Source organism: Poecilia formosa, unplaced genomic scaffold, assembly GCF_000485575.1.
Source record: "Poecilia formosa unplaced genomic scaffold, Poecilia_formosa-5.1.2 Scaffold387, whole genome shotgun sequence".
NCBI lineage: Eukaryota > Metazoa > Chordata > Actinopteri > Cyprinodontiformes > Poeciliidae > Poecilia > Poecilia formosa.
In genome coordinates, this window is record NW_006800326.1 from 483,595 (window position 1) to 505,159 (window position 21,565).

Genomic DNA, 21,565 nt, shown 5'->3' on the forward strand with positions numbered 1-21,565 from the left:
ATGCAGTAGTTCACACTACACGATTTTTTCCCCCCATTTTCCCCTTATGACAATCTTAGATCGTTGGCCGATCTAAGATTGTCGCTGGTGATGTCTTAACCGATCATCCTGCAGTGTGTGCTGTGTTATGGTGGATCGTCGTGGACGCTGCGATTTCAGGGGTTTTCCCCGACTGGGAGCTTAACGCTGAATGTGACCGCAGTTGATAAACCCGGTAGGTTTTCAGCTGTTCTTCGTTAACGTGACATAAATAGGTTATAATGATTTTCATTCGGTCAGGACTTTACGCTGACTCTAGCCACATGCATCACAGGTAGATTCCAGTTAAGCATTAATTAATGCCTGATCTTAAAATTAGTTAACTGGACTTGTAGCCATTATTTTGTGCCCAGGTGGCTGGACGCCACACGGCACGACAAACCCGATTGAACCGTTATACCGAGGATTTCTGTCGGCTAATGTCTCTCAGGTTTTGAAAATGGCCCGACAATTCGTGTAGTGTACGCTGGACATTACACAAAGGAAATGAGGAAGGGAGGATCAGTGGAGAGCACCGGAGTTGAGCCTTTTTTCATTCAGTGTCATCAACAGAAAGAAAAAAGGCAGGAAGAGACGATGAAGCCAATAATTAAAATGAGGTCGATAGGTTTAATTTATCGTGCGATTAATTGATTTATCGTTTATCGTGACAGGCCTATCGACAACAGCGGTCTGCAATGGTTCTTAGTAACTTTGGCTAAAATTTAAATATTTCTAAATTAAGATATTAAGACAACAAACGCAGGTTTGTAACAGTTTTTCAATTTATTCCTGCAATATTTACATTGAATTTCCACAAAGAATAACACTAAAAGTAGCAGTAATGTTTTTAGTTCTGAATCTGTGTTCTTTTTTATTTTTATACTTCATTTTAAATCCTACAGGGGGAAAATTCATCCTATTTTTTCTACATTTTATGCGTATCTATGTTTTAAATTGCAAAAATAGAATTTAAATTTCTCTATATAACTCAGGAACTCAGTACTGTTTTAGCTGGACAGAGCTAGCATATGCCATTTACCCAGAATTCATTGCAGCGTAAACATGGCAACTAAATGTTTTAAAACCAAACAGCTTTACTGTATTGTTTTTACATCTAAAATAAATATTTCTTAGATTGTATTGTTACAACTAATCGTGGATCCCTTTAAAACCAAAATTGACATTAAAATATTAATTTTAAGGCTTAAGAATTGGCTAAAGACGAACCAGACAAATCTCATTTTAAAATATCAGTTTTTGATTCAGAAGTCTTAAGTGTATTGCATTATATCGTTTTTATATCATTTTATTGTTTTTACTGTTAACTTTTCATTTTAATCAACTGATAAACATCCTTCTGGTGTTGTGAATTATCTATGGCAGGCCTTAGATTGTTTTGACCTGTTTTTGTGTCTGTTCCTATCAAACAATAAAAACAATGTAAAAGATTAAAGAAAACATAATAAGAAAATAAAATGTCAACTTTCCAAAAGTAGATATTTATCTAAAATGAAGTGTTGACATTTGCAGTTGTAAAGTTTTGTTCGGCTGACATCATGAAAATGGATCTGTAGGTTGTAAGGGTTGCAGACCGGTGTTGTTTTTCCTGTTAACCACCAGGGGGCAGCAGCTTTCTGCCCAACTGAAAGGTTTTAATCTCTTTAATTTAATAAAAACCCGACTGGGTTTTATTTTGGAACAGATTAAACAGAACAGAAAGTTTCAGAAATTAGTTTCAACACTGATATTATATTAATAAGCATTTTAAGCCTAAGCATGCTTTGCAGCCATCTTTCTCTGTAACCTGGGTCGACAGAACCTAAAAGAGGGTCAGGAGGTCCAGTTTGTCTGTTTTTGGTGAGTCATAACCAATCAGAACCTTGTCTCTCCTGGTCAGGGCCTCCTCCTGCTGAGGCCTCATCTCCTCCTCCTGGCTCCTTGCATCGAGACCCGCTGCTCCACCCAGAGATGCTGCCTGGCTCCCAGCGCCAGCAGGAGATCCTGAGAGGCCTGGCCCAGCTGCGGCAGGTAACCCAGACACACCTGCTGGTTCCCCACGAAGAACAGAAAATAACACGCTGATGAAAAGTATTCACACCCTGTAAACTCTACGAGTGTTGACGGAGAGCTACGCCACACTTTTCACGTCATGCAAAATGAGAGAAAATTCTTATAAGAGCATAAAAAATATAGAATATAAAAATAATAAACTAAACATATAATGTAAATAACAAACAAAGTATGTTTAAGTAATTTTAGTAAGTTCGGTTTTGGGTACGAAGCTTTTTAGATACACTAAGTCAAACTATTAATCTGAAATCAGTTCAGCTTTCTGTCATCAGATTGATCGATCCGGTTGGTACCTTCCAGGCTCCGGTAGTTTGGGCCTTACCGGAACCGTCCGGCAGCTTGTTTCCCTCGGATCGCTTCCATCTGCAGGTGAACCCACTCAGGCAGCCGCTGTCTGTTTTTCAGGGTTTACTACAGAAGCAGAAGGAGCTGGAGACGGACCTGAAGCCCGTCCGGAACCGCCGTGATAACGAGCAGCGCGCGCTCTCCGCAGCTCACCGCACATGACCGGCGGCGGCGTCTGGAAGCTCCTCCCACTGGTGCTGATGCGACTTCCTGTTCTACCGGGGATGGGAACCGCCTGAAGATAAACACTAACAGAAACCTGCTTCAGTTTGCTGTGGTTCTTTCATGGAGGGGAAAGTTTAAACGAGCGATTTCTGCTCAGTTTATCATCGATATGCACAAACCTGAGGGAGAACATGAAGGTTCTACCTCACTACGGTCGCTGTTACAAACCGGTTTTATCTCCCAGTTTCCTGCTGAATGACGAGCACTAAGTTTCTAATGTTCCATTTTTTATTTATTGTTAATGTTATTTAAAGTTTGGTTTATTAATAACTGATTAAAGATGTTTTAAAGCTGCAATGTTGACATGACAAAGTCTTGCTGCACTATGTATGGCAGGCTGTTTTAGCATAAAATCCGTTTCACCTCACTTGAATTCCAGATATTTCCAATTACATTCTTGTAAAAATTACGTTACAATAAATTTGTATGGAAGTTTCAATTCAGAATATCAACAATAAATTACTGGCAATGAAACATAAATTACGATTTGTCAAAAGTAAATTTCAAATAATTAAATTTTTATCCAGACTAATCATAATGCTAATTATAATTCTTGATAATTTTAAATGCTTTTTTGAACGCAAATTATGACAAGGTAAAACTGAAACTGTAATTTTTACTAGTTAAAATTCCTTTTCAGAAATCTCCAAATGAATTGGAGGAGTCTTTACTATTTCAGATTATCTTTAATTAACATTCTGACTCGTCAGAATGACATTACTCATCTATTGAATTTTTTTCAAGTAAAAAATGTCACAGATTTACATAGCATTTTAAAATTTAAAACAATGAAAAATAAAAATAAATTTGGGAATGAGTTGACAGCAGCACTTTTAGCTTTTCAAAGCCATGTTTATGTCCAACATGTTTGCTGGAAGAAAATAAATAGGAAATCTGTTCCATTAAATGTAGTTGAAGATATCTTAAATTATTCTAACTCGTCTGAACGTGAATGAAGCAATCTTAAATTTCCATTTTGTATAATAAAAATGTAGCTGTTTCTGGTCAAAACTCATTCTTAGCTAGAATAGAGGTAATCAGGTGACACTGAGTTTATGTTAAAACGGCCTTCCATATATGCACAGCCTGGGATGCCAGTGATTTTAACCAGTTGTTTATTTTTGCCTCTCATAGAGGGATTTATTTTTTTCTGAAGTTTTGAGGAAGAAAAATACAAAACCTCAGAAACCAGGATGAAGAATCTGGACAGCTGCAAATATGAATATAGTTCAATGTTCGTCTTCTTTTTAGGTGTGAATAAAATCTAAAATGAACTTTGTTTTCTGTTTTCCATCAAACAAAGATAATAGAAATAAAACTTTAAAATGTTTAATCTTTTGAATTGTTCATAAGGGAACCATCCAAAATTCTCTCTTCAGAGAAAAGGAAAATGATTAGGAACCAGCAAGACTCAAATCAAGAACTGTACCACAGTCATTTCGTCAAGTCTTTAGACTTGTTTTGGTTTCTTTAGTGTAAAAACTTTTTGTAAATAAGGTAGTTGAATATAAATTCCTGGTAATTTTCTGCACCCAGTTAATAAACACCTGCTCACATTCCTCCAGAAATCAGGGGATTAAATGTTATTTAGGGAGCATTTATTGGTGCTATGTTAACATTAGAAACGCAAGTTATAGCCTAAAGTTGATAAGCAACCATTTTCTTAAAAACCCGAGTATTCGCTTGTATTAAAAGGGCCAGATTTCCATTACATAAACGTCAACATTTCTCATAACAGTGAATTAAAAGAAAAAAAAAATATATATATATTGTGTCAGCTGTATTAAATAATGAATGAATAAATAGAAATTTTTGGTTCTCTCACTTTCAACTTAGACATTTAAAACGGGAACCTCAGGTTGCTGAATAGAAAAATAAAAGATGAAAAAATAAAACATGTCACTCAATTCTCCATCAGCGAACTATCCATACATAAGTGCTGTCAGTGGTTGCTTTTGTAGGAATATTAAAATTTTGTCTAATGAAGTACATTAACTCATGACAGCCGTCAAAATCAACCTCCATTATTGACGCCATGTTTTTTCCCCATCATGTTACCTTTGTAGCACATCAGTCATTTTCAGTTGAGAAGTTGGCACTGCTCCTGGCATTCAGCTCGCCTCACAGAACTCTATTGAGGTGAAACTTAAGGAGCTTGGAGTGTTTCCATTTGTAAACAGTGCCGCATAAAGAGCATTTTTCATCCCATAGGCGACTCTGGACCGTTCTCCCTCCATCTTCTGGAAGACCGCCACCATATTTCTGTATCAACTGCTCCTCTTAAGGATGACCAGCGGCGCCCTCTGCTGGCCAAACTACAACACTAAAAAAAAGGGCTAACTCAGCCCGGGGCGCTCAATACGAAGAAACTAAAACCAGTGTGGGTCGATCGTATGACATAAAAATAAAAACTAGACGTCGGCCTATCACTTATCGCCTCAAATGACTGAAACGGTTGGTAGCGGCAATATTTACTTGTTTGCCAGTAGTCATTATAACAGAGAAGACTTTTCTGACACATAGGGCACTGCGCATGCGCAAACAACGGCCCCGAGAACAGCAAAACTAGCTAGATATCGAGTTACCTCCGATTTTTACTCTTAAGTTTTCTCTTAAACTTAAGAAATAGTATAGAAATAAGTGAGGAAGCTGAACCAAGTCATAAGATAAAACGTACCACTTTAATATGGAATAAAACATATAATAAATTCTCAATATATTTATAAATAAACGTATTGTGCTCATGTCCGTCAAATAGTTTTGCATTTTTGTAGCAAGTAGTTCGTTTTAGGAAAAAGTGTGAGCACCACTAGCCTGAGTGTAGGTTATTACTTGATTCAAATCTGGAACATTATAGTCTAATGAACCATTACTAGATAATAATTAGCAGTATGCACCTCTAGTTGACATTTATTTACTGGGACATAATCACACTGCTTAAAAGTAACCATACATTTTTACAGAAAATGTACTTTATTAAAAAGTAGTAGCTTGCTGTGATCAGGTGTGGGATTGGGGTTACCTGGGTCCTTTTCCTCTTCCTCCTGTAGACAAATCATTCATCCTCAAGATGCTTCAACACTTTGAACAGAGGGAAAGAAAAAGGTATTTCTGTTTTCATGGGATTTTAATACAAAAACCTGATATAGAAAAAAAACAAAACATAAAAACTGATTTAAGTTAAAACCATTTGTTACAGATTTCCTCTCTACAGCAACAGAACAGAAACAGCTCCCAGTGCACCAAACCAAACATTCAGCACGGAAAATGACTTCTTCTTTTTCTCCACTGGTTTAAGGCAACCCCATGTCCTGTGGTTTGAGTTTCCAGCAGCTCGTGTCCGTCAAACAGTGAAAACATCTGCGCTCTTCATCAAACAAAAACGCTGAAAACTTTTGCTTATTTACACGCTGGTAAATATTTACATCTGCTCATTTATTTGCTTAGTGTTTCCTGAAATGATCCGGATTGATTCTGACTCTGTAAACAGTCATGACTGAAACCCTCAGGTTGTTTAGTAATAATAATAATAATAATAACAATAATAATCTTTATTTTTTGTATTCAAACCGTTTCCGGATCAACAGACCCGGCTCTCCTCTACATCCTGTTAAAACCTCCGCCCGGCCGGGCGCCTCGGTACGCGCTCCCGCCTGGACCAGCAGGGCCGTAGAACCCGCTCAGGAGGTCCACGCCCGGCTGCTGCAGGCCCCAGACCAGGGGGTTGGCCGCGGGAGCCAGGCCGCCGGGCCAGATGGGCGGGGGGGCCATGATGCCACGGAGGGCCCCTAGCGGGCGCAGGGCTCCCAGTAAGGGTCCGGTGTGGAAATGCTGGCCGTGGAACTGGGGTAGCTGGGGGGCTTGAATCAGGCCGACGTTCCGCTGCGGCGGCTGGCCGAACAGAGCTGGACCCGGCTGGTTCTGATCCCGGTACATCAAGACGGGGATCCGGGACTCTGCGTTGCCCTGGGGAGCCGCTTCGGCGCGGACGGGCAGCTGCTGGTTGGACTGGGAGGATCTGCAGGAGAAAACATGACCAGGTGAAACCAGGAGATTTATTCTGATAAAAACTATTATTGATTCATTGATTAGTAACTGGAAAGCAAAAGCTACTTAAAAGATATTTATAGTACCTGAACCAGGTGAAGCTAAACCTCTGCAACGTGAGGATTTCTGGGTGAAACATTTTTACAGATTATTTTTATCTTAAGTGCAAAATGTTGTTACATTTTTTTGTAGTTTTGGCTTAAACTGTTCTGTTGTTCTTTGATCAAATGTACGTTTTTTGGTTTAAGTCCAGTTACTTAATTGATTAATTTGGTAATCATTTCAAAAATTGATTAATCATTTTAGCCATAGTTAATTTTTTAATTTTTTTATTTTGGATATTTAAAATGTCTTCCTGTTCCAGTTTTAATTTTTTAAAGTAAATTAGTTAATCAATCAAGTGTTTGTCCTTTGTTGTTGCAAAGCTCTGACCTCTGACCTTTTTACTTTATCTTTGTTTACGTCTGAGTCAACTTTAGAATCTAACCCTGTGACCTCTGACCCCATCCGACCTGGACAGGAACCTTTAACTGACCTGGAGACGTCGCCCTCTTCAGGAGAGCCTGATGATCGGTCAGGTTCTCGTCGTCGCTCCGGTTCTTGGTCGAAGTCCGGCCCGTTTGGATCAGCTAACCGAGCAGCTGTGCTCTGATTGGATGGTTCTGTGTGGTTCTGTGTCGAGTGTCCATCAGTGGCAGTGGGCCGCCGTCTGTCCTCCGTCCTCTCGTCCTCCCACGTCTCCATCTGCAGTCCAGAGTGAATCGAGTCCAGCGTCGCCGTCACCGCCTTCCTGCTGGGCGTGACCCGGACCGGCTCCGGCAGTGCCGCCCGGTCCATGGGCGGTGTGACGTGACCCCCCTCCACGGCAGCGGCAGGAAGGGTGGTGTCGCTTGACTCCACCTGCAGCTCCAGCAGCTGCTGCTGCAGCCGCAGCTGCTGCAGCTGCTTCAGGCGCTCCGCCCGCATCTCCTTGATGGCCTGCTGCAGCACCTCCATGTCTCTGTTGGTCGCCGCGGAAACAGGCTCGCTGCCAGCGTCCGGAGCCAACTGGTCGGGAGCGAGGGGCCAGGTGGGCAGGACGCCGGGCGTCTGGTTGCTATCGGCAACGGGATGGAGGCGATCGGCAGCGGTAGACAGAGACTGTCGGCCGAGACCTGAAGACGGAGCAGAACAACGAAGGTCAGGAGCGACACTAAAATTAGTGTCAAACTGAAGGTCCGGGGGCCAAATCCGGTCCACCGGAGCTTCTCATTCGGTCCTCTAGACTCCAGAGGGACACAGAAATAAATCAATTAATCACATGATAAATCAAAATGAGTCTGATAATTTCCATTTCCATGATTTATTGTTTTTCTCTTTTCTCTCTTTCTACCATAAACTGCATGGAAAAAGTTTTCAGTTTGGTGTTTTGGTCTCAATTAGCTCATATTTTGAAGGACAATTTCATTTGCAGAGACTTCATAACTCATTTCATTTGACATTTCTGCTTGTTTATTTATTTTGGATGTTTAAAATGTCTTCCAGTTTCAGTGTTAAATGTAAAATAGAATTTGAAGTTTATGGATCTTATTGTTTAATAAACAACAATGTTATGGTTTATCTCAATAACGTCTGGGACAATTTATCATCCATCAAAGTTTGTTATTGTGACCGACCTATAAATAGAACCATCTAGATAATAGTTGTGTACTAAAATATTATTTTTTCAGTCAAATCAAAACAGTTTTTTTTTATCCTTTATTGGAACATTACATCAGTCCCTCCAGTTTTTCGCAATTCTACGATCACCAAAATTCACGCAAAATCAACAGATCCTTGCATTTTTTCGCACTATACATAATGATGAGTTTATTGCAAATTTCCACAAAAATGATCAAAAACAATGAGATTATGGAATGCTAACTCCAACCTGCAGGTGGCAGTATTTCTTCTACTCTGCTGCTTCAGTCTGGTATCAAGTTTTATTCCATGATCAATATGATTTAGACAGATATTTATTAATCGTCCAAACATTCTGGCACAACCGGCCCTTTAAGAACATTCAGGATGGCCCAAAATGAAAAAGAGTTTGACACCCCTGCTTTAAAGTGAGATAAATATTTACATAGTTCTCTAATATCTGACAAGCTGTGTTTCCAGTATAAATGTGTGGAAAACTTTATTGATACTCCACTAATGTCACAATTTCTCAATTGCGGTGCTTCCATTAAATAAGAATTTCAACTAAAATCACACGTGATCAAGTTTGTTCGCGTGATAAGTCATTAAAAAACATGTTGGAGTTCTTATGAAATTTCAACTTTATCTAGATGATTTTATTCTCCATTTAAAAAAATAAACGTAACACTCCGTTGCAGAGTTGACCTGAATTCAAAGTCCAAATAAACAGAAACTCTTAAACAAGATGGCCGCTCTGACATCACTGAACTACAGAAATCCAAGGAGCGCACATTGGGAAAAAATCCAGATTTTCCTAAAATTAAACCTTCCAAAACCAATAATTCAATTCATTGATAAAGTTGATTTATACTGATGTCAAAGCATGGCTAAAATAAAGTTTTAGGTTCAGGAGGCCAGGTTTGGAGCAGCAGGAACCGACCTTTGGGAGCGAGCAGATCCTCCAGGAACAACTGCTTGTCCTTGACGCTGAGACAGCCAACCAGCCGGCTGAAGCTGAGCTCGATTTCTTCCATCCCGGCCACGATGATGCCCCCGTTGGAGTAGACAGGAAACTTATCGAAGGAGTGCTCTGAGTTTAGAAATGAAATTAAAAAATCACTGTCAATTAGTACCTGTTCCTGAGGTTTGGAGAACATCTGTTAAACCTCCAGAAGCTTAAAATCTGATGGCGCTCAGTTATATTCATAGACATCTTCGCAAATAATCCAAAAATTTCTCATAAGTTCTCAAACGTGCTGTTTGGTCAAAGTTTTCTCTACCAAATCATCAGCGTGATTTGGAAATAAGTCGCTCATCCATTCATGCAAAACCAATTTTCTTGTCTTCAAATAAATATATGATGCTATTTATAGTTTTTAAATCAAGTTTAAATTCTAAGTTCAATTCAAATTATATTTGCCCTTTAAATACTACACCAATTAATTTTGGTGTAGTATTTAGATATTATATTGCTCTCTACTGTCTCAAAAACAGTTTCAACACAGATACACATTAGAAAGCTACACATTAAGTTAGCTAAAGCGCTAAATTAGCTCCACTACTAGCGCATTAGCTGAAGACTGCTGGATATAAAGCAACTTTAATGATATGAAATCTTCACTGAAACAACAGTCATTTGAAGCTGATTAATGCTCCACTGTATTTTTTAAAAACCATTTTACTTAATTTATAACTCCAGAAAAACATTTTTTAAAATGTTTAAAATTTTTAAATGTTTTAAAAATCAAAAAAGCAGTGTATTTTTGCTACAGTAAAAAAACTGAACTGTGGGCGGCTGCTGTACCAGTGAGGTAGACGGTGTGTCGGAACTGCGTGTATCGGGCCTGGAGCTCGGTGAGGCAGTCGAGGTCCGGCGACTGATGGTTTGTCATGTCACAGTGATGATACGGCAGGAACTCTACGATCTGCCGCTTCTGGTACGCCGAGAGCAGATCCAGCAGGTTGGCTGCATCCCTCCGGAACCTGAACAGACAAACATCATGCAAACCTGGGTCATCGAATCTGAAATCTTTCTGCAGAAGCAGAGCAACACAAGCCACTATTTAAAGGGGACCTATTATACAAAATTCATATTTTGCAAATTTTTTTCCTCCATTTTGGTTTCAACTGCTTCTAAAAACAACCCAAGCGCAATTAATTTATGTTTTTGGGTGTGTGGAAAGTGAGCTTTTTCAAAAACCTCTTGAATGTTAAGTCACAAACCACTGAGCTGTTACTAAGCAGCCACAGCAGAGTTCCACCTGTTACCTAGTAGCCGCAGTAGAGTTCCGCCTGTTACCTAGCAACCCCAGCAGAGTTCCGCCTGTTACCCAGCAACCCCAGCAGAGTTTTTCCTGTTACCTAGAAACCCCAGCAGAGTTCCAGCACTTAGATGAGCTGGTTTTACCTCTCATGTGCTGCACAATGGCTGCTGGAAAAGACAAGTGTTTTCTTGTTGACTTACGATCCCAAAACGTCTTGCTACATTCCAGTTGGCTGTGCAGAAAACTCTACGGTTGTATAACTGCACATCTGTCTGCAGTCATTTTCACATGGGAGAATAAAGATTGAGTTGGGGGCGTGGCCAGCAGCAGCTTATTTGGACACCCTAAAAGAAAACTGAGCAGACTAACATCTCATTGTCTAGGAATGATTTTGTGCAAAAAGATGTGGTGCAGATATTTTGTATAACTCAAAGATTGATGCTAACCTGTTCAAGGAAGCTTAATAGGTCTCCTTTAAAGGTTTGAGTCAATGAATCTGTGCTTGAGGCGTCGTTTTGAAAGCTACACATTAAGTTATACTGTGTACCTGGCTTGCTCTTTCAGCTTTTTGTGGGTTTTGCAATGGATCTTCCACCTCCAGAGACTTTCTGGAGAGCTGTGCTTCTCCAGGAGCATCAGCAGAGCAGCCAATCGATCTGCAGTAAAACACATCAGCCGTAACGAACGGCACATGGAAACACAACAAAAACAAAACCGATTCTGATTCTCTACGTACTGTGAGTGATGACGTCCGGGTTGAGGACCAGCTCGTCAGAGACGATGCAGCCTCCGGAGACAAACAGCTCGATGCAGCTGCTGTTCTTGATGTCGTCCAGTGAGTCGATGCCCACAAACACCACAGAGGAGTGTCGCTTTAAGGACATGAGGCCTGGAATCTGACATGGACACCAGGCATGGTTACTGCACTGTATACATCAGCTGAACATGGAAACTACAGCTCTACTAGAGTTAGTAGACATGACTAGCTGCTTGCTAGCTAGATGCACCTAATCAAGCCTACTAACTCTAGTTAACAAGCTTGCTAGCTAGTTAGCTAGCATTTTAGTAGACGCAAGTAGCAGCATTGGTAGTTGTGTAAGTAGCTGCAGCCAGGTAGTTGCATCTACTCACGCCTAACTCTAGCTAGCTAGCTGCATGCTACTCCATTTTCATTTATTTTGCAAAGAAGGAAGTTACGCTCAGTGTCTTGTTCAGTGATTTTGTGTTGATTCCTTCACTAGTTCTTGGAGCAGCGCCCCCACAAGCGAGAAGGGGAACAGTTTTTTCAAGTAGTTTGGTTGGTTTGACTCAGTGAGGTGTGAAATCGCACCAACTGAAACTGCAACAAATGTTGCAGTTTTGGTTCCTAACTGAACTGAGTCTACTGGACTATCAGGTGTGAAAACAGCCTGAATCTCACTGTGGTGTGTTTTTCCGCACCATGTGGGTCCATTACGGTACCTGATGAACGTGTCCAGCGATGTCCTGGTTCTTGATGATGACCAGCAGGCCGTTCTCCGTGTTGTCCTGGTGCAGGAAGTCCGCCGGGCTCTGATGCACGTTGCCCAGGCTCACCAGATATTCCTGCAGGTCAGCAACATGCAAACAACACATAAACCACGTGTGTCAAACTCGAGGCTTGAGGGCCAAATCCGGCCCGCCACTGTCTTTGGTGCGGCCTTTTAAATATCACCTTCAAGATAAAATTGTGTGCTTAAATATTTAATCAAAGCAATTTTTATCTGTATTTGTGAAAATAAGTTCAAACTGAAGAACTTACTAAATGGAGAGTCAGCTATTTGTTAATGTTTTACCCAGAGACGCACCAATTCGATTTAATATCTCTATCAGTTTTGTCAGTTTATTTATTTTTCACTGGCTGTTGTCCTCATTTCACTGACTGAATAATTTGAAGTTGTTTTTACATGTCTGACCAAGATTGTGAACCTGTTTGTCTTTTCTGTTTGTTTATTTATTTTGTATATTTAAAATGTCTTCCAGCTCCAGTGTTAAATGTTTGTTAGAATTTAAAGTTCATGGACCTTTGACAAAGTCTTCTGACATTATCATTGTGCCGTTACCATTATGTTACTAGAAAATTATCCCAAAACAACAATATTATCGTTTATCATAATAACCTCTGGGGCATTTTGTCGTCCAGCTTACCCTGACCTCCTTGCAGACCGGGTCATCTGGTTCTGGGCAGTGGACGTAGAACTGCGGCATCTTCCTCTTGATGTCCTTCAGGATCTCCGCCAGGTTGTGTAAGACGTTCGGCTCCAGCCGGTCAATCACAGAGCTGATGTGTGTAGTTGAAGGGACGGGCGCCGCGCCGGACTCCAGAACCGAAGCGGAGGCGGGGTTCGGACTGGCGACCCTTGGATGCTGGGTTTCAGAACCAGAACCAAATCCTGACACGGTTACAGTGCAGTCCACACCCATCAGAGTCTCTCCGCCTTCCTCTGCAGCCGAGCAGAGCACGGTCCGAACTGCGGGGCCGTCCTGAGGCTGAGCCGCGTGGCCCCAGGCGGACCCAGAACCAGAGGTTGGGTCACAGTCAGAGAACTGTTCGGTAGCGGCGGTCCGACCCGCTGAGGCCTTCCCTGCTCTGACGCTGGCCACAAAGTCGCTGACAGTGTTTGCCAGTGCGGCGTCGACAGGAATCTCAACAGCCGCTGCAGCCGGGTCGCTGCGGTCCTTGCGGTCCTCGCTCGCCGCCAGCAGGCTGACGATGCTGTCGTGCAGCGAGCCGACGTAGTCGGCAACCGGAGGGCAGGGGTTGTAGAAGGAGACGTAGGGCGAGAACTGCGGCAGTGATGCGTACGGCGGCAGCGGCGCCAGCGGCAGTGGGGGAAGGCTGTAGTTGACGCCTTCATCCTGCAGGAGGAGCTGCAGGTCGGAGGAAAACTCCGACAGGTGTTTGTCTACGACGCTGTCCAGGTCTCTGACAGGACGGCCAAACGAGCCGCTGTTGAATTCCTTCAGTTCTGATTGGTTCTGCTCAGCAACCTCCTCATATCCCTCCTCTAGACGAACTTCCTCTTCTTCTTTTGCTGCTGCTGCTGCTGCAACCTTTACTTTCACCAACGTCTCTGCCTCTCCCGCCGATTCCTGCATTCGTTGAGATTTGGACGGGGAAGATTTTATCCTTGGAGGCAGAACTGACAACGGATCCGTCTCTGCAGGAACCAATGATGGGTCCGTTTTAATTTCCTTCTGCTGGACCTTCAGCTCAGTTTTACTCGACTCTCCTGAAGGCAACAGATCAAGTTTACAATGAGTGAAATCACTTAAAAAAAGTATTCACACCTACAAAAACAAACTTAAGTCAATTTTATGAGACAGAACAACACAAAGTGAAGGGAAATTACATGTTGTTATTTTTTCTTCTCTTTGTTGAAAATAGTCCACAAACCATCACCATTGCTTCTTCCAAGTCAGCCATGTTTGTTTACGCCGAACCAACATTTGATCTTGAGAGATTTTACGAGATTTCCCGTCTGACATTTAAATGTTGGTGAGTGAAATCGTTTGTGTGTGGCTTGACAAAACACTGCATAATCACAAAGTTTTACCAAGTATTTTTGGTCCAGTCTCAAGTGCAAATATCTTAGTTTTGTCTTATTTAACGTGTACTGGCTTTCAAGTAACTTTTCAGCAAAATATAAGAGCTTGTTTTAAGTAAATAACTCCTTAATACGGATTTTAAGAAGTTCTAGTTCCACTTTATACATGTTGAAATAAGTAAAATAATCTGCAATTGCACCAGTAATTTAAAAAAAATCAATAGTAAGGAATATGAATTATTCCCATATACCAAGCTCCTATAACTTACTGAAAAGTTACTTGAAAGTTAGTTTTGTCTTACTTTAAGTGTAACAAGATATTTGCACTAGAAATTAGACAAAAAATACTTGGCAAAATGTTGTGTTTGGATTCTGGAAGGAACAAATCAATAACAATTTATATTGCAATAAACATGTGATCAGTATCAATAGAAAATACAACCAATATTTTCTATATTGGTCGTATTGGACTGGAGTTCAGTGGAAATATTTAATAGTTTCCACTGAACCGCACAGCATTCTGGGAGATGTAGGCAGAGGAAAGGCTTTAGCAAGGTTGGTGGAATCTCCTAACTCTCTCACTCTGGTTACCTAGCAACTCATTCATTCTTTGGTTACCTAGCAACGACCTGCTGCAGGCTCAACAACAGTTTAAAGTTTTGCTTCATAACTGCTTTACAATATAAAACTCATTATGGAAAACTGGATAAAACAAGAAAGGTCACATCAGTAGTTTGCAGTAGTTCAGATATTTAAAACAAAAAGCTAATCAATAATTATTGATATTGACTGATTCAAGTTCAAAATTACTTTCTTGATCCCAATGAATTAAATGAGATGCTTATATCGCCCCGACCCTAAAATAAACTGCTCCACTGTGCAGGTCAAAGGTCAAGATAAATAATTTGCTTCCTCAGTAGAAACAGAACGATTTTGTTCTGGAGGTTCTGGACGGGTTAAAGATGGATCAGCAGCTGAGCCGAGCTCAGGTTGCAGAATGTTACCTGGAAACTCCTTGGGGGAAACCTGCAGCTCGTTAGGAGGCTCCACTTCGTTAGCGGGCAGACGCCGCAGGGAGGGCGGCGGCTTGGTCTCAGGTGACGGTGAGTAGGTGGGGGAAGGGCGGGGGCTGGGCAGCGGCGAGGGGCAGGTGAGCGGAGACGAGGGTGGGCTGGGGTCCGGGGACGGGCACTGGGACGGCGGTGGGCTGGGGTCGGGAGAGGGGCACTGGGACGGCGAGGGCGGCGGGCTGGGGATGGGCGACGAGCACTGGAAGGGAGAGGGAGGAGGCGTGGCCTCGGGGGACGGGTAGGACGGAGGGGGGCTCCGCTCCGGAGACGGGGCGGGGCTCCTCGTGGGCAACTTGGTCGTCACGGTGACGCCGGTGGCCGAGTCGAGGTGCTGGAAACGCGGGTCCTGTGGGAGGCTCCTCTCCCGCTGTGAGTATCGCTCCGAAGAGAGACCTGCAAGGAGAAACCAGACTGATGCTTCACATCGCAGTCTGCATCCTAACAACGTTTCTGCTGCTTCACATCGCAGTCTGCAGTTTAACGTTTCTGCTGCTTCACATCGCAGTCTGCATCTAACAACGTTTCTGCTGCTTCACATCGCAGTCTGCATCTAACAACGTTTCTGATGCTTCACATCGCAGTCTGCATCCTAACAACGTTTCTGCTGCTTCACGTCGCAGTCTGCAGTTTAACGTTTCTGCTGCTTCACATCGCAGTCTGCATCTAAAAACGTTTCTGATGCTTCACATCGCAGTCTGCATCCTAACAACATTTAATAAAGTAGTAGTCAGTGCAGTCTACGTCTTATTTGGGACCTGGCAGTGAACTGCAAAAAATATAAAATCTTAAAAAGTGTTTTGGTCTAATTTCTACAGCAAATATTTTAGTACACTTGAAATAAGATACAACTAAGTTACTAGTCTTTTTTTGTCAAGTAATATGAGCTTATTGTAAGTAAATAATTCTTATATATTGATTAAAAAGTTGTAGTTCCATTGACAGATTGTAAAACTTATAACAAGACATTTTCCCATGTAATAATTGAAACTATCTGCCGATATTAATTAATATTAAGGAATTATTGACTTTGAACAAGCTCGTATTTCTTGTTGAAAAGTTACTTGTGAGTTAGTTTTGTCTTATTTGCAGAGTACCAATGTATTTTCAATAGAAATGAGACCAGAAACATTAGTTAAGATTTTGTGTTTTTGCTGTGTGGATGAGGAGAAACGACTCGTTAGTACTGAATCAGAGGAAATCCCCGGTGGGCCGAGGCGCTGATCTGCAGCAGATGTTCAGCCGCGTCGCTGAGTGAACCGACCTGTGATGGGGATCAGGACCCACGGGATCTCCCACTCCTCCTCCTCCTCTTCATTAGCCGCCGCTTTCCTCCCCAGCCTTCCTCCTCCTCTTCCTCCGTGGTGGTTCGGCTCCCCGCTGTGCGAACCGGGACTGAAGCCCTCCAGGCTGCTGACGCTGCCTGCCGTCTGCTCCTGCACCCACACACACACACACACACATTGTTTTCCATCATCGTTCAAACCTTTGAGTAACAGAGATTATTGGAGAGTTCAAGTCTACAATTAATTCCCTCTATTAAACTGAGTCCAACATCTTGTTGTTGCGATATGAAGCATATTTTCTGTGCAATACTAACAATAAAAATCAAGCAGGAAATTTCAAAAAGAAAAAGTGGAAACTGGTATATCCAACCAAATCCTGAGCAGAGTGACTTCAGTGAGAGGCTTCTTCAGATTCGTTGTAATACAGACTGCTACAGGAGATGTTTCCTGCCAACATCCATCACCTCTACAGTAACTCTGGAGAATTTGAATTAAGATGAGCAACAATAACATTTAATTTGCTTTGGGACAAATAAAGTACATTTGAATTTGAAATGAATCACTGCTGGACAGAAAACTTTATTATCTGTGTGAGCAAAAACTCAACTTCACTGATTTGTTTCATAACTCGAATCAAACTGAAATATATCAATAATTAAATCTGAATCTTTTTAAAAGACTGGACTGAACTCACAACACACTGCAAAAAATACAATATTGCACCATGTATTTATTTTGGTCTAGTTTAGTGCAAATATCTTAGTACACTTTAACTAAAACAAAACTAACTTACGAGTATTTTTTCTGCAAGCTGCAAGAGCTTGATTGAAGTAAAACATTCATTAATGTTAACAAAAAAAATTGATTCCGCTGGCAGATTACATTTTCTTATTACATTATTACATACATTTGCACTTATTACATTTTCCAATAACCTGAATTTTTTTTCTTTTGTATTAATTTTTTCATAATGAACCAAGGCTTATCAGGTCCAAGACACTGTTGTTTCCATCAGTGGTTCTTGGTGCAGCGCCCCCACAGGCGAGGAGGTGAACAGGTTGCTCAAAGCGTTTGGTTGGTTTGACCTTTGCATTAATAAGAAATCCCCTCCACTCCAGTTAGATTGGTTGGGATTGAAGCCCAGTTAGCTTAGCAGGCCATTTGATTTACCAGATACATCACAGCCTGCCTCTTTTCTTCTAACAAATCCAGATATATTCTGTTTTTAGTAACAGATTTCTGCCTGAATCTTTCATTTCTGAAACATAAATGATGATGTTTTACCTCCAGCTCCTCCTGCTTCCTCAGGTCGATGTCACAGTTGGTGGGCAGGCCCAGCTTCATGGCCAGCCGACCGAACGGACTCGACTCCTTCAGTACGTCCTCAATCGCCTCAGAGGGGTTCTGATTGGCAGCATTAATGAGTCCTGCCGCGACAACGCATAAAATACTGTCAACATCACCGTACCAGGTAAGTATCAGTTAAATATCAGGCTTTTAGTTAATCCAAATGCTTTCAGACAAGAAAAACAGTCACTGAACACAGACAAGAAATAAAAGGTTCCGTCACCTTTTAGCTGTCTGAGAAATTTAACAGTTACTTCGGATCCGTCTTCCCTCAGATCCACGTCCTTCAAACCCAACGAGGTGATTATAGATGCAAAAGAGGTTTTGTTTCCTCCAACTGGAAAAAAAATGGCAGAAAACAAATAAATACAGAAAAAAATAAATAAAGTGTCAGAGGATGGTTAGATCGTCAGCAAAACAAAGGAAAAGTATTAAAAAGTGTTAAAATGACAAACTTTATTTTAGTTTTAGGAACAATTTCAACAGGTAGAGATGACATAACATCTGTATTATAGCTGAAAAACACTAAGTTAGTCTAAAACTGACTTAAGCTACAGGTGACATAATTAGAGCGTCAACTAATGGTAAAAGAAAAAATAAATTCTGGCACATTCTGCAGATTTCTCATTTAACAACTAGAGCTTATTTTATTTAAAATCATAAATTCATAAAAAGATGCAAATAAACAAAAAATAATTATTATTTTATTACCTAAAATGCAATAATATTGCATTGATTACAACACATAAAATCAGTTCATGTGCTGCAGAAGAAAAAGCTGCAAGTTCGGTTCACCTGGAATCCTGTCGGCTCTTCCTGTTTCCACAGACGCCTTGAAGTATTTTAGCGTTCTCTCCGCCGTCTTCTGATCCATCTTCCTCTTCGACGCCTTCAAACCATCGCCATCCTCCCTCCTCACTTCCGCCTCTGCGTTTTTCTTACAAGTCAGAATCTGGTCCAACAGCTGCTGCACCTGTTGGTGACAAAAAAGACTCAAACATTTTTCCTAAAAGAAAATTCAAACATTTTCAAGGTAAGTTTTCAAACTTTGTTGGCACAACACTTTGGAGAACTGTAATTAACGTTTTCTAAATGTAGGGTTTTGATCAAACGTTAGATGAAACTTTATTACAAAACTGTGCAGTTTGAATATTAAGCAGTTTCAAGGACTTTATACATAAATCAATCACTTTCCAAACCTTGACAACACCTGAATGAAATTAAAGACTTTCAAGGATTTCAAGAACCTGTACAAACCCTGAAAGTAACCAATCCCAGAGAAGATCAAGCTCTCGCTGTTATACACAGTCTGACCCAGGAGTGACCTCCTGAACCGCCATCTTGGTAGGCAAGTGTAGCGCAAAGCATAGATGAACAATGACTTCCACACCAAGAAAAAGAAAGTATAGTACTCAAAAACTGTAACCAAGTATTAGTTGTAATGTACTTATGTTTTTATTAAGTAGATAGGAACAAGGCGAGAGCTAGTTCTAAGCTTGTGGCTTGTTTATAGTTGTTGTAGCAACTGTCATTGCAGTTAGTTACGGATACCTACCAAGATGGCTGTCTTGATATAAAGCTATCAAGTTATTTCACCTTCTGAACGTTGTGTCCCGCCGCATCTGTCGGGCCTCCGTTGTTCCTGGGTGTTTTCTCCGGCGCTGGCTCGGGTCCGAGGAGCGTCTCTACCGCCTGCCTGGCGCGCGCTGCCGACAGCATGTAGGCGGCAGGGTTGGCCAGGTAGGAGCGCAGGTAGCTGTCCGTGTTGGGCCGGTGGTAGGGCGGGCAGGGCTTGGTCTCCTCGTCCAGAACCGAGTCATACTCGGTCATGGGGCATGGCTGGACCTGCAAACACATTCGGTTTCAGAAACGGGTCTAAAAACGAGCGGCTAAGAGGCTTTTCCTTCTCAGAGACGATGGAGCGTACGCTGCCGGCGGTCACGCCGCTGAGGTATTCACGCGTCTGCAGCTCCACACCAGCAGAGAGGTTGGCCGGCGGGTTGGCTCGGGTTTTCACCAGGGAGTGGTGCAGAGCTGGCAGGAAGTCGGAGAGGCGCGGCATCGGCGAGGCAGAGGATGGCAAACTGTCCTGCGAGGAGGAACACCGTGACACTGCGGGAACAGAGAGTTACAAAACAACACTTCGCTTTGGTATTCACAGTATGCAAACAATTCATCAACTTAATTATCAATTAATGCTTTATTTTATTAAAATTAGCTCCATTCAGTTAACTAGTAATCACCGCTTAGATCAGTGTTTCCCAACCCTGGTCCTCAAGGCACACTGACCTGCATGTTTTAGATGTTCTCCTGCTTCAGCACACATGATTTCAATTGATGGCTGATTAGCAGGGTTTTGCTGAACTGCAATCATCTGAATGGGGTGTGTTGAAGCAGGGGAACATCTAAAGCATAAACACTAAACAACCTCCTTAAAGTTATCAGCTTAATTTCGCTCATTCAGCTGAGCTGCATCTACAGCTGCATTCAGCTGAATCTCTGTTCATGGGACTTAACTGTTTCATATATTTTATTCTTTTCACCTTTCTTTTTTCAGTTTTGTTAGATTTCATAAATATGTATAAGTTTAGTAATGTGAGAGTAGGACAGTTTTCTGTTTATTCAGTCAGTATTCAATGTTAAGATTTAATGGTGTTTTTTTTTCATTCAGCATATTATGAAACATTTTGCAAGAAAACAGAAAGCTATGTAGAAAATAAGAGATTAAATAATCCTGCCACATCATAATGTAAGACCTGTAATAAGTTCATTTAAGGCCAACTTATTATCTAATTAATTTAAGACTTTTTAAGGATGTGCTGACACTGTGTTTAACTCAGATTGATGCACTAGCAGGTCTCTGGGCTTCTGGTTTCTTAAGATTTTGTAAGAAGTCGTCCAGCTGGCTGACATTATCTGCCTATTCACACTGACGGGAACTAAACATCTAACTCCTCCCTCTCATTATTTTACTCACTGAATGTGGAAACGTCTCTGGGCTCCGGGAAAACAAACAAGGCCTGAAGGCTCCTCTTCCAGTTCTCTCCTCTCTCTGAAAACACAGAAACATTTATTAGCTCAGTCCAGCTAACATTTATTAGCTCAGTGCTATCTAACATTTATTAGCTCAGTCTGCCATCAGTCGATGAAAAAATAGAAAACTATTCACACCTGTTAAACTTTTTTCACCTTTTAAGTGTCAAAACCAATTTAAACAAATCTAACTCCATCCATCTTCCCATCAATCCCTCTCCACAGCATGATGCTGCCACCACCATGTGTTCAGATAACATGCAGCGACCCGTTCATGTCTTACCCGTTGGTGTGGCCATCTGAACGCTGGATAGCAGGAAGAGGAAACCTTTATCTGTGAGCGGATTTACCAGAACCTGAAGAAGGAAAAAATTATTTTAATTTGAATTTTGTTCTTTATTAAGAGCCAACATGTTAAAATTGCAAGAAATAAAAGTTTGAAATATGCCACTCTATGAAAACATTGAATATTTTTCATTACATTCTAATTTTTGAGTTTTACCCACCAGCTGTTTGGTCTCCAGCTCCTGCAGCAGCAGCATCATTACATTGGTGGAGGACTGATTTCTGTCAATCACCTCCAGCAGGCTGCAGTAATAGCCGTCAGTCACAACTACACACACACACACACACAC

At 41.5% G+C, this 21,565-nt stretch overlaps 2 protein-coding genes across 2 annotated transcripts in view; one reads left to right on the forward strand and one right to left on the reverse strand.

Annotated features, from left to right (window-relative positions):
- Positions 1–3,935, forward strand: part of ccdc66 (coiled-coil domain containing 66) — a 16,947-nt gene extending 13,012 nt beyond the window's left edge. Inside the window, exons 20-21 of the mRNA XM_007575759.2 lie at positions 1,919–2,049; positions 2,497–3,935. Of these exons, the coding sequence (XP_007575821.1) occupies positions 1,919–2,049; positions 2,497–2,598 (233 nt within the window). The 3' untranslated portion in view covers positions 2,599–3,935. The remainder of the gene's footprint in view (positions 1–1,918; positions 2,050–2,496) is intronic.
- Positions 3,936–5,769: 1,834 nt separating this feature from the next.
- The window catches only part of tasora (transcription activation suppressor a), a 23,623-nt gene continuing 7,827 nt past the window's right edge, over positions 5,770–21,565 (reverse strand). Inside the window, exons 11-28 of the mRNA XM_007575760.2 lie at positions 21,437–21,543; positions 21,214–21,286; positions 20,875–20,949; positions 19,825–20,009; positions 19,494–19,742; positions 18,693–18,870; positions 18,121–18,234; positions 17,835–17,977; positions 16,529–16,700; positions 15,202–15,660; positions 12,798–13,882; positions 12,093–12,215; positions 11,368–11,527; positions 11,179–11,287; positions 10,172–10,350; positions 9,308–9,457; positions 7,244–7,862; positions 5,770–6,679 (exon numbers count right to left, since the gene is read on the reverse strand). Of these exons, the coding sequence (XP_007575822.1) occupies positions 6,262–6,679; positions 7,244–7,862; positions 9,308–9,457; positions 10,172–10,350; positions 11,179–11,287; positions 11,368–11,527; positions 12,093–12,215; positions 12,798–13,882; positions 15,202–15,660; positions 16,529–16,700; positions 17,835–17,977; positions 18,121–18,234; positions 18,693–18,870; positions 19,494–19,742; positions 19,825–20,009; positions 20,875–20,949; positions 21,214–21,286; positions 21,437–21,543 (4,598 nt within the window). The 3' untranslated portion in view covers positions 5,770–6,261. The remainder of the gene's footprint in view (positions 6,680–7,243; positions 7,863–9,307; positions 9,458–10,171; positions 10,351–11,178; positions 11,288–11,367; positions 11,528–12,092; positions 12,216–12,797; positions 13,883–15,201; positions 15,661–16,528; positions 16,701–17,834; positions 17,978–18,120; positions 18,235–18,692; positions 18,871–19,493; positions 19,743–19,824; positions 20,010–20,874; positions 20,950–21,213; positions 21,287–21,436; positions 21,544–21,565) is intronic.